The 13,271-nt window shown below is 32.3% G+C and overlaps 1 protein-coding gene across 1 annotated transcript; it reads right to left on the minus strand.

Moving 5' to 3' along the window:
- Nucleotides 1-427: 427 nt before the first annotated feature.
- LOC122591091 (delta-1-pyrroline-5-carboxylate synthase-like) lies at nucleotides 428-8,529 on the minus strand. Its single transcript, XM_043763290.1, has 20 exons — nucleotides 8,467-8,529; nucleotides 6,498-6,569; nucleotides 6,082-6,185; nucleotides 5,900-6,002; nucleotides 5,654-5,815; nucleotides 5,267-5,544; nucleotides 5,035-5,185; nucleotides 4,660-4,824; nucleotides 4,440-4,517; nucleotides 4,069-4,158; nucleotides 3,850-3,936; nucleotides 3,660-3,746; nucleotides 3,461-3,557; nucleotides 3,268-3,371; nucleotides 3,101-3,176; nucleotides 2,692-2,842; nucleotides 2,512-2,580; nucleotides 1,120-1,186; nucleotides 933-1,003; nucleotides 428-735 (listed from the first exon to the last, which is right to left on the minus strand). The coding sequence occupies exons 1-20, from the start codon at nucleotides 8,515-8,517 to the stop codon at nucleotides 645-647; spliced, it is 2,154 nt and encodes a 717-aa protein (XP_043619225.1). The 5' UTR covers nucleotides 8,518-8,529; the 3' UTR covers nucleotides 428-644.
- Between the last annotated feature and the right edge of the window lie 4,742 nt (nucleotides 8,530-13,271).

Here is a 13,271-nt window from a genome sequence, read left to right on the forward strand (position 1 = left end):
AGCAAGGTACTAGAAGACTACGTTAATAAATACCAATATCTTGAAAATTAAACTATTATTAACGGGTCACCATTCAAGAAAATTGAGTCATTCACGGACAGAAGTGTAAAAGTGTATTATTAACGAACAAATCTCCATACTATTGTATTAGAAAAATAGATAGACATTATACAAGCTTTCCTATCGTCATAATTGGAACTATTTCTTCATGAAAGAATACTAAACACACGTGGCAAAAAGAGTTTGGGCCAGCCCTACTAGACCCAGTTTCACCTGCTGCTACCCAACCAGCCCAGATCATGCATTTTGCCATCTCTTGAATAGAAGATCAAATACTAAGACCATTTCAGAATTGGCAAGTCACTTCTTAGTTCTTACAATAAAAATGAAGTGAATGAAACTTATAAATCAGAGTGCTAATGCCTACAAATACATTATGTCATTTAGAAACCCGCACAAAGCCTTAAGACCTATCTATATTGAGTAAGATGAAAAACTTCATACAAATGCTTAATACATGATGGAAATATGTTACCAGGATGTCGCTATTACATTATTAAAACAATGCCAGTTGTAGTGTAGTTGAGGTCCTAATCAAACATAAAAAGAATATCAGGCGATATAAGTGAAACAATGACGGTTATCTAGAATCCGTTGGAGGTGGATAGAAGGTCTTTGTGGGTGTAAACGACTCCTTTGTCACCCTCCACCACTTGCCCCTTGCCTCTCAAGACCCTGTACATATATTAAAGGGAATTCGAAAATTGTTAGTTTTCTGGATGGCCATTCATCTAGCTCTGAGTCTCTGACAGTGACTTAATGGAGCAAAAAAAATATAATGATGGAATAACCCACCCCATTTGAATGGAAGAATATTTGAAGGATACTGCAATACAAACGGAGAACAAATTGGTTTTATGATCTATGCTTACCATCGTGTTGTTAACAGTCCCTCTACTCCGACTGGCCCGCGTGCATGGATTTTGCTTGTACTGATTCCAACCTATTTTAGGAAATAATTCAAAAGTACAAGCAAATGAAAGAAGAATCAAGTGTCCTTCACTCCTTTGAGCTGAAATCAATAAACTATTTAAGTTAGCTAATATAAATATTTCATACCTCAGCTCCAAGCCCAAACCGTGCACCATCACAAAATCTTGTGCTTGCATTGTGAAAAACTGCAGCACTGCCGTAAGCAAAAATGGGTAATCAGTACCAATACATTTGTGGCCAAAGAAAACATAGCAGAGGTTACTTAAAACTTAAAAGTAAAAGTGATTTTCTAACTTGATGTATTTTATTCATAAAAAGGATATATAATCTAATTATTTTTATATATTTGAATATAAACTACTCGTATTATTCTTAAAAACTTTTTCTCGAGATTAAAATAAATAATTAGGCAAACATCGAGGATGCTCTTAGCACATGCCAGTTAAAATGTGTAAATTATTCTTTAGAGGTGATAATGTGATATCTATTATTCACCAATGAATCAAATACTAATTAGTATACAAGCTTTCAATGTCTATAGTTCAATGTATGGGCAAATAAAGCCAAAATAAGGTGGAAACTTGATTTTCATGTTTTCAAGGTTTTGAGACTAGTTTTTATAGAAACAACACAAACAAAACAAAAAAAACATGTGCCAGCTATCTAATTTTAATGTGCTATGCAGAATCTTTTCATACTGTCAGATTTTAGCATCAAAAAGTCAGAAATTGTAGTGAGATTTCAGATGTATTTGTAATTTTCTATGTATTTGACAAACATTAACATTTGAAGTAATTAATACATAAATTCACCCAAAGAACTGACTAAAATGGGTCAAGCTTTCCATAAAATGATAAAATATACTTCCTCCTACCCTTAAATAGGTTTTCACCTTACTACTATTTTTGTCCGAACATAAGTATGAACTTCCAGTTTTTAAACATTCAAAATATTTCTAAAAAGTATAGGTGACAATGATTGGCTGTCTTCTAAAAGTCTGAAACTGTGTCCCAATTCCATAGTGGACACTTATTTTGAAACAAAGAAGTGCTAGTTTTCAAAATGCTAGAAGAGAATCAGTGTCGCTAAACGGGATTTACTTCTATTATCAACAAATATTACAACTTTGTCTTGCAATAAAAATGTGTATCACATAGTATTAACCAGGGGTTGTTTATTGTAAAGAGGAAGTTATGGTATAAGGGTAGGAATGAATAAGAGGATAGGGTGACAAAGGACGGGTTTTCATCAGTTCCATCAGATTATTGTGCACGCCGACCACCTGTCGCCTCCTTCCCACCCTTTATACCATAACTACCCTTTTGTCTGTTCTTACTCCATGTTAACTGATGTTCTTAAGTATTACATATATTTTTATAAACAAAATCAATATGTACCCATTTTAATTTGATATAGTTATTGTCAAAAATACCAACCCTCTTTATCATTAGTCATTACTAATCAGAGTTATTGCCAAAATTTCACAGAAACAAAACTTATCATAGATAATAAGCATACCTGTCAACCCGGCTTAGAAAATGTTCAGCGACATCGTGGTCATCAGTAACAATACACTCAGTGTGAGAACTGAGACAGAAAAAGAAAAGTTACTAAAAAGCAAGAAAGGGAAAGTAATGAGTAATCATCCCTTCAACAGATCAATCCAAAAGATGAAGGTTTTGGACACTTCTAACGAACCTTCCATAACTATGTATATGTTCTATGGCCTCATCAACATTGTTCACTATTTCAATTGTGCAAGCCTTGGAGCTATACTCGTGATGCAGTGTATTTGCCTTAGAGAGGTTAACCGAACCATTTACTCTTGGCCCAGCAAATAGTGTAACACCTGAGAGACATATTATAGCATATAAGCTTTTACTTTACTTTTGGTACAAAAATTGATTGTGATCCACCAACCCGTGGGTTATAATTCTAATACGGTATGCCTTTCAAAGAAAAGGATCACTATTTAGTACATAAGATTCTAGCATAGTTCTTTGTATATGTTAGTTTAGTATACCAATGTATTATAGCTTTACTACATTAATGTGAAATTTGAACATTCATCATTTGGGCATACAAAAAAAGACAGGAAAAGTTGCACCTTGCTGTTCGAGTTCTTGAACAAGCTCTTGCAGCCCTCCGCTAGCTAATAAGTCCTTGTGCACAAGTAGTGTTTCCTATAAATTCAATGCCATGAATGAAGATAATTTTAAAAATAGGCTGTATAAACATGACATGAATACAAATGTGTATGGATATTAAATTTACCATAGCATTACAAGCTGCTGGATAGTCTGTTTTTGCATCCAATACAATCTTCTTCGCCATCTCCAAGTTAGCAGCTTTATCCACATATACATGGCAAATTCCATCTGCAATGGATAATATGTAACTTCATCGCTAGCTGACTTTCATTTATCATTCGTTTTGGAAATGTAACCATGTTAATATTTTCTCTTACCAGAATGACCGAGAACTGGAATTTTGGTCGAGTTCTTTATTTGGGACACAAGTTTATTGCTGCCTCTAGGGATCACAAGATCTATCACGTCATCCAACTGTACGAAATCATATTTGGGGGAGAGAAAGATAGGTACAATATCAGTAAGACTGAGCATATAGCATCATCAAATTTTAAAGAATGTCACATCTCCACATACCTTCAGCAGTTCAGGGACTTCCTCTCTTGATGTTAATAGTCCAATTAGTTTTGTTCCAACAGTTTCCGGGAGAGCAGAAGTGATGACCTGCAATGCATATACAATTTCAAAGTAGGAAAAGAGGTGGTCACATTTACAACTAATAAGTTCTGATATTCGTAATAACACTAATTTGAAAGCCAAGACAAACCTTGTGCAATATTGCATTTGACCTTTTAGCTTCTTTCCCTCCTTTCAGTAGCAGACCATTTCCACTACGGATAGCCAATGAAGCTATCTGCAAATTATGAAAAGTATAAAACAAAAATGAAGGAAGGCAGATGGGGCTATGACCATCTTATAGTACTTAAAAGTATGTGAAGAACATAATACTTTTCACCTAAAAAGGTAAAAAAGAGTTTATTGTTACCTGAACTAATGCATCAGGGCGAGACTCAAAAACAATGAGTAGAACGCCTAAAGGACATGTCTTCTTCTCTAAGATGAGCCCTTCTGAAAGCTGCACACAATATTATCCATTGATGTGTGTCAGAAATAATTGATCATAAAGCGAAATATCAGAAAACTGAAGATACTACAATTTAGATTTTGTATGCATTATTAAGTACTGACAGTATTCATCCTACACCATTTGGAGAATGATTTTCTCTAGATAAAGTTAATAGTAAGCCAATTATCTAATGGAACTCAACTACACAAGGTATATAAGAAACCTAAAGTGACCTGATCCTAAAAACTGTTGTACATAATGCATAAGAATTTGAAATAAATTTATCTCACCTCTGTTCTTTTCAGAATTTGACCAATAGGTTCATCCATTTCTGATAGTCTACGCACAGATTCTGCAAGAGCGCGGATCTGAAACATAAATAACAAAATCTGTTCTTCATAACAAGAGAAGCATGTAAACAATAATCCGAACAATTAAAATAACAGAAAAGAAAATGTATATAACTTCCAAAATGTTTTTCTGTTATAGAATCGTAACAAATATATGTACCTTGCTAGGTTTTAAAGCCAATCGAGCTACTAAAGCTTCATCATATCCTGACTCTTGTGCAGTTTCAACATCGGCATCATTCTCAAGCATGATAAACTGTTCATTTGCCTCCAATGCAGCAGCTACATCTAACAGAATCTTCTTTCTTTCGTCACTTGTTAGTGCCTGTAAATGAAAAAAACCCATAAAAGATTGAAGGCTTAATGATTAACAAAATCAATCGGATAATAGTCGTGTCTCTGTGCACACACACATACATCTGTATATACATGTGTATTTGTGCAGATTCATTGGCGTATGTATGTATTACAGCTTCAGTAAGCGCCTAATTAAGCTTATCGATATTAGTTACAATAAGCATGAAATTTATCTAACCTGAAGGCGTCTAGAGGCTTCACGTGCTGAAACCGCCATCTCATGTGGACCAATCTCAGTAACAGGAATCCACATATGTGCATCTTTATGAAACAGAGTACCCACACGTTCTCCATTCAAAACCTTTATGATGTTATTGGCAGCAAAGCCACTATAATAAAAATATTAAGTAAATTAAGTAACACAAACCCAACGAAACCAAGATCAAATGTTATAATCCAGATTATGATACCTTGCAATAACAACAGGTGTACCAGAATAAGCTGCTTTAGCTGCAGCTTTGACTTTTGCATCCATTCCACCTCTTCCCATCCTTGACTTGTCTCCAAAACTGATTGCCTTTTGATGCTTTTGTTTAACATATGTATGGATTAACTTTGATCTTGGATCACTGGGGGGACCGCTGTATAGACCATCAACATCGCTCAACAACACAAGAAGATCTGCCTTCAATTCCATGGCCAGCAGTGCGGCCAAACTGTCATTATCCCAGAAAATACCAGAAGAATCCTGAAAGACAGAATGTTCCTAAATATATATATCTATAACTGTGATACATATATACCAGTAAATGAGGATTGAGGAATAATCGATTTTTCCTGCAATGACAGTCACATACCTCATAAGGAGCTCTCCTTGTACTAATTGCATCATTTTCATTAAAAATCGGGATACTCCTAAGATCCAACAATGAATCAACTGTTTGACAAAGTTGCACCCTGAAATCTGCATTTTTGAAATCATTATCCGTGACAAGAAGTTGAGAGGAGGTCACATCCAACTGCAAAAGAGCAATATATAAGCACAAACCAGGTTACCAAAAGGCCCGTTTCACTTATAAATATAAACAGGCCAGCAGTTATACCTGGCTGAATAGAGTATCATACAAGGCCATCAAACCATTTTGGCCCACAGCTGCACAGGCCTTTCCATCAAGTTCAACTTGTGGTTTTTGGAGATCAGCAAAACTATATCAACAAATTTTCAGAGTGTGCACTAAATTTCCATATGCTATAAAAACAAATGAAGGAAAAGAAAGATAAGGACCTGCTGTTGATCATTTTCCTATATTTAAGCCTTTGGCGGCCGGCTCCAACAGCTCCTGAAGTAACTAAAATGATATCAAAGCCTCGGGAGTTCAACTTTTCAAGCTGCAAGGAAATCATTTGTCACGTAAATACGAATTACATCAGAATTCTAATATACAAGAACACTAATGTCGTGCAACAGTAATGCACAGAAAGAAAATATCTTTGTGCCTGCTCTGCATATCCAGGCATAAATAATTTAAGTTTACTTTAAAATTTCACTAAATAAATATATCTTAAAAAATATAACAGCAGTAGTGTTGATTTTTCCCTTTTATTTCAATCATCCAGCTATATTAGTGAGTCAACTAAATATGGAACTTTACCATATTTGAGATTTACGCATGTGCTTATTGAAAAGCGGTCAAAAAATACCTGTTCAAAAATAGCTCCAAGTCGACCAACGGCTAATCTTCCATCATCTCGGGTAACAACGGCCGTTCCAACCTACAGTCATAAAAGTAATGGCTGTTAATAGATTAAATCGTTTACTTGATTCACTTCTAAGAAACCTTACTTTTGAATAAGGTTAGATGATATTTTAATTATGCAATGGACAATCAAGAACCTCATTAAAGATAGGATTTTAGTGATCTAACATAACTCTACTTTTTAAAATGTCCATTATAAGCCATTGTACAACTTCATTCTCTTCTGGGCCATTGGAACTTACATAAGTGTCCTACTTTTACCATTTCACAACCGAATTCTCGAGATATAGGTCCCAAATTTGATGATTTGTGGTCGTTCAGTTTTTTTTAGGTCCCTTGAGATGTGTAGGTCCCCTAAAACTGGTTTTGTCATTGAAAAATGTTCGTAAGACAAAAGTATGCATTGGCTTGCCCGACATAGGAGCCGGATTTTGTGAATTGTTTTTAGTGAAATGCACATTTTTCGAAAACTTGCACATATTTTAGAAGATTTACAACTCTCAGGGAGCTTGCAATAAGAAGGGGAGGAATCAACGACTACATATTAGCAAATTTGGGAGGAATATCGCAAGAATTTGGTGGTGAGATAATAAAACTGGGACATATTTCTATATAAGTTTTAATGGCTGTGAAAGAAATAAAATTGTTACAATGTTCTCTCTAAGGCATATAAAAAAAAAGTTAACGATAGATCCTAACTCATCCTCCTAATAATCTTTTTAATGCCTTAACTTCACGATAAATGTATCCATTAATTCTCTCAGATGATCTCATCATTTGATTGACCAGATGCCATAATCATATTGTTAAGAAGATTTTTAAGATATTAATTAGAATGATTAATATTTTTCTTGAAAAAATACTTTTGTTATTGTTCACCATAAGCTCTACAAATCTAAAGGCCCCACCAACCAGTCACATAGACAACATAGTAGATAACGTGGGAGAGATGAATTGTATAACCGAAGGTTTAAAGAAAATAAGGCCCGGATTAGAACTCAATATATCCAACCATACGTTGCATGTCTTCTACTGATAGGCGTAGGCCGAGACAATCAAGGACATATCAATAAACCCCTTATTGACAAATAAGCAAAATATTGGCCATAAAATCTTTACATTGATATTCAATATTTCATGATTGGCTCAAGATATCAATTCACATTTGACAAGCAACATAATATATTAATTATTTTCCTAAAACAACACAAATAGCCAAAAGTAAGGGACCCATACATTCAATCATACACTACTATAAAAAAATTTAGTAATATTTTTTGCATAAAATTTTTCAATATTTATATGAGAAAAGTGAGCGTGGAGTTGTTATACACCCAACTTGGGTGATAATCCCTCATATGACAATATTTTAATATTTTGAATAAGTGTTTGGCCCATGATTTTTATTGTTTAAAAAAAAGTATGTAACGGATTTTTCATTAGGTGCCTAACAGATATTCCCTTCCCTGTTTATATACTACTACTATATAATGTATGAATTGATTAAATAAAAATTAAATATATGTGGACCTGGCAAACCTAGGACAAATAGATCGTGTTGCCACATGAAACTCTGTATCTTTTGTCACTATCATGTACAAAGTGTCACCAAGTGTCATTCATCTATTATGCCAAAATTAAAATTTTACAGCATATAATAAAATGTCAATTTAGTACCTAAAAAAAATTTGCTAAATATGACGATCCGAAAAAGTATATTCAATCATGCAGCAGGATTATAGGCGAATTTAATTTAATTTAATTTTAATTAATAATAAATATCCGGCAACAAAATCGAAACTTAATTAAAAACAGATATTATTAATCATTATTATCACATATATTATATTATATATAAAATATATATGTATAATGAATGGAAAATGGAGAAGAATCGAAGATGATATACGGACCTTAACGACAACACGTTTAACGTTTTTGACGAAAGCTCGCGTAGGATCCATGGCGATAATAATATGTTAGGAATGCAGAGGTTATGTATATATAGATTATTGTTATTGATATTATTATATATTATTATTATTTATTATAAGATATAAAGATAGATAGATAGATAGATAGATATAGAACACTCTCACAAGTGAGTGTGTGTTTTGAGTGAGAATGTGTATGGTGCGAATGATTTATCTATGGTGATATATATATATATACAGATATAGATATATGGAGAAAGAGAAAGAAATGGTTAGGGAGAGGGAGAGGGCGTGTGGGGTTGGTGCTGCTGCGGCAGAGCTAGAACGTGAGTGTGAGACAACAATAATAAACTGTATCCAACAGATGGCACCTGCGTTGTGGCTTTAGAGGGGTTTTTAACTAATACTCGTAATAGTTAAATTCAATTTATTTAACACAGTTATTTTGTATTTTAAAATAACTCCTAAATAATGATATATTTAACTATGTTATCTTAATATGGTTTGCGTTAATTAGTCCCCCTTAAAATATATACTCGATTTAAGTCATTCGATGAAAAACTATATCATAAGAAATCTGATAACAAAAACTCACTCAGATTCATTATAAGTGAAAATTAAATATATTTATGATCATTATAAGTGAAAGTTATACGGTATAAAAAAAAAATCTATTTTTTTTATCCCTAGATCATTAATCAAAGGGTTTAGGACCTCATAATCTTTCCAAGAGGGTTCATTAAGGTTATTTTGGTTAAATTACAACTAATTTTTTTTAATTCTTTTTTAGAATAAAGGTGGAGAATTGTTACATAGTAATAAAGATGTAATTGTGTTTATGAGTGTTACTTATTGTTTGGGGTTAGATTTAACATTCAAAATCTTAACCAAGAGATCTAACGATTCTTATAAATACTTTGTTGTTATCAAAAAAGTGTTGACAGTTTACAGGATCCTGAACTAAAGATATCGATAACATCATAACGGTTATAATTCAAGATACTGAAGAAATGAAGATATTCTAACGACTAGAATTGGAAATTAAACACGTTTCAAAGGATGGTTTAGCTTTCGAAGGAAACCCAAACGTGTTACTTACTTAGTTGTCCATGGAAATTGGAACAGGAGAAATGATTCACATGTCAAAAGGGGCTCAACGTTAACTTAATCAGTCTAAGCACGTTGATGAACGATATGTGGAAGATCCAAGATATTTCGGACTATTAGTTACTAAACTTTGATTATAAATACAGTGTTTATGATAGATTTAGGCATACGATCTGCTATCACTTGTACTCTCTCTCTCTCACACACACACACACACACTTATTCACTGCTTTCGTTTTTACTTACAGTATTCACCTAGTCATTTGATCAAAACACTCTTTATTCATTGTATTGTAATCTAACCTATAATAATAAAAGAACTAAGGTATGAACGATTGTTTTCTCTCAAGGTTTTTAACTAAGATTTCATAATAGAATCAGGGGTTTTTCTCCGTCAACAAAATTCTTGTGTCGTTTATTTTCTCGCATATTCTTAATTTCGTCTTAATTCAAGATCATAGTCTTGATCTTGATTTTTTTTTATTATCTTTATCTTCATTGATTTTACTTTGTTTTCTTTAAAAAAATTTTTTTAAGATCTTTATAAAGCTTTTTCTTCCAAAATCTTTCATTAGAATAATTTTCCTATGGCATTAATCTTTACTTATTTTAAGTTCACGAACACCGGTCTTCACTTACAAATCTTTGATCATGAAATTATTTCAGATCTTTGTATAAAAAAAAATTTTAAGTAATTTTTGTTCAAAACACTCATCTCCTCTCATCATTGATCTCTTAAGTAGAAATCACAAAATAGAAAACTCTTTAACCAATGTTATCCGAGTAACCTCTAGTCTAAAATGTTCAAACTATTGTTTAATATTTAAAACAAGATTGTGATTATAATAATCTGTACTCCATATTTTCAAATATTTCAATCATAAATAAGTAACTTCAATTTAATATTCTAATCACATGCTAAAAGTATTATTGTTTTTCTTAAAACTTTGTGCAAAGAATCATAGATTTATTTAATTGATTATTGATTAGTAGTATGATAGCTACTTTGTAATATTATTCAAATCATGAAATAAGTTCAAAAGTTTAACGCACACTTTGGATCCATAAATTGTTTAAATTTTCTGTTACGTCTAATTTTAACGTAACAGAATGAGAGATTCGTGTTCCATAAATTAGTAGTAGGATAGCTACTTGTAATATTATTCAATAACCTCTCGTGTTCCACAATGAATGACAGATTCGTGTAGATTCGAGCTATGCACGACAAGGATTTAATGGTCGGACATCTCACAATATTACAGTTAGTTATATATCTAAACACATATAACTATAACTAACCACATACAACTGTTTTTGCGCTTTAGCTCAATGGTTAAAAGACCATTCCCCCTTTAAGAGGTGTTGTGTTCAAGCTTTGGGAATAACATAGGAATTAAGTCCCTTTACGAGGGCTTGACTTGGGTATTTTCAGGTTCAAATCTGAGGGGGCAGAGTTTACTTATATTAATCGTCGTGCCTTCAGGCAAATTAGTAGGGGATTTTCCCCTCTAGCACGGACCCGGTTAAAACAACGTATGCTAGACCTCTCACTGTCGAATTACGATACGAAGTTTCTAGAGAAATTCACCTTAAAAAAAAAACACATATAACTACAAAATATATCGATTTTAAAAATATTAAAGATTCAAAAACAACCAAACATTAGTTAAACCGCATACAATTTAAAGATTTGCCTTTTGTCATATAATTTCAACATATATGAATCTTACTACACACCCACAAGTAAGGATAAGTGACCGTGACGGAAGATCATTAGAATTGAAAGGGCTTTAGTTCCTCTAATATTTGGGCTATAATTAACAACTATTTATTTTTTAAAGGTAAAAAATAAAAATTTAGTGTATTTACCTCCCCAAGAAAAAATATCATATTTAGAACACACGATTAAAAATGAAAAATAAAATTGACCCCTTTTATAATGATGCTTAAGTTGCGTTGCTAATAAGTGAGTCCTACATGAGTACATGACCCTCATTAAACTCGTCCATACATCTCTTACATGGCTAATGTGAAAATGTTTGAAACTTATATGATAATCATTGAGTGTATCCACGTCATCCTTTATGTGACATGTAAAATAACCAACAATAATCCTATAATTATGATTAAAAAAATGTTCATTGTTAAATTAATAACGTTTAAAATGTGTGAAAGCCGAGATTCTAACTAAGAACATCTCCAATGATAGATTGATAAAATACTTATTTTATTCAAAATAGTTTATTGAAAAAAATTTTACCATTAAAAGCAAAGACTTATTTTATTTTCATCAATAGGTTGACATTCTTCAACGTATTGAAACAAAAACATTTTTTTGCTACGTTCACAATGTATTCTATTTGAATCTAAGTAATTAACGATACATGTTTTATTTGTAAGAAAAATAGTAATATTCGTACAATTATTTTTGATAAATCTATCACAATATACCATAATTTATGCATATTGTATAATTGTTCAATACACAATGTTGGTAAAAATATCAAAAATATGATACGAGTATCATTGCCCTACACTATGTGAAAGCAAGCAAAAACTTAAAATTTTGGTTTACGACAATGAAATCCATGTTGCAAAGCAATCAAACAAATGTCATTTTATAAATAATCAAACCATACATCGTATAAGTTTTACCTTAATTATTTATAAGTGTACAAGTTAGAGACTTTGAAACATCCTAGAGTTTGGTGGTGGGTTTGGTGGGCATGCTAAACATAACGACAATAATAGCTCAAATACGTGGCGTATTCGGCGTTCGATCCCGATTATAAGATTAGGACATTTTTCTTTTTTGAACACCAATAAGATTAGGACATTAGGTATCATATCATATCATATTTTAATATATACTCGTATTAGAGAATATGTGGAATCAATTATAGTGTGACTAAATCTACTTACTTTATTAAAGTTGCCATTAATTTCCAAAACAAATTATTATTTTCCCCGGGTCTCTATGACGTCCGTCTTAAAGTGTTGTTTCATGTACAAATTGTCTAGAGCTTACTTATCCAATTTCTCCTTTTTTATCCTGTCGAATTGAATCAAAATGACATCAATTATTGAATGAATAGGTTCACGTGAGGTTAACAAAAATAAGACGTAAATTTAAAGGTCGGATATTATAAAACAAGTTTTAAAGTAAAATAAATAGGACAAGATCTTGACCCTTATATCATGGTTAAATTGATGCACAAAGATTCACGAAACAATTGATGCACAATGATTTTCATGATGCACGGTGATTTTCAGTGAAGGGAAACTTATTGTTTTATTTCTTTTACTTTAATACTTGTTTTAGTTTAACTAAAACCCATAAATTTAACTATTTAAAGTCTTTTATATATTTGGATAAAAAAATTATTTTTCAAAAATGTCCTTATATCATGTAAATTTTTTTCTTGTACAACACAATGTAACCCCAAATCTCAGCCAATTTTTGCCCAAAAAGTAGCTTGCTACACTAGATCCACGATATCACTTTATATGGACCCGGGACCCCCAACGCTTGTATTGACAACATCTTAGCCATTATTTTTCCTTTTTGATTCAAACATACGTTGTAACCGATTCTCAATCACAGACCAAATCAAACTTTATACGAGTATTTGCGAACAACTAAATTGCGACACGCCCGACCACCATCATAGCTTACG

Source organism: Erigeron canadensis, chromosome 3, assembly GCF_010389155.1.
Source record: "Erigeron canadensis isolate Cc75 chromosome 3, C_canadensis_v1, whole genome shotgun sequence".
NCBI classification, from domain to species: Eukaryota; Viridiplantae; Streptophyta; class Magnoliopsida; order Asterales; family Asteraceae; genus Erigeron; species Erigeron canadensis.

What these genes read in the sequence shown, in the direction of transcription:
- LOC122591091 (XM_043763290.1), bottom strand. Translation starts at nt 8,517, where the DNA reads ATGGATCCTACGCGAGCTTTCGTCAAAAACGTTAAACGTGTTGTCGTT. An exon ending in TTAAACGTGTTGTCGTTAAG is followed by an intron (nt 6,570 to 8,466) that starts GTCCGTATATCA and finishes TTATGACTGTAG; the next exon opens with GTTGGAACGGCCGTTGTTAC. An exon ending in TCCAGTTCTCGGTCATTCTG is followed by an intron (nt 3,372 to 3,460) that starts GTAAGAGAAAAT and finishes TATCCATTGCAG; the next exon opens with ATGGAATTTGCCATGTATAT.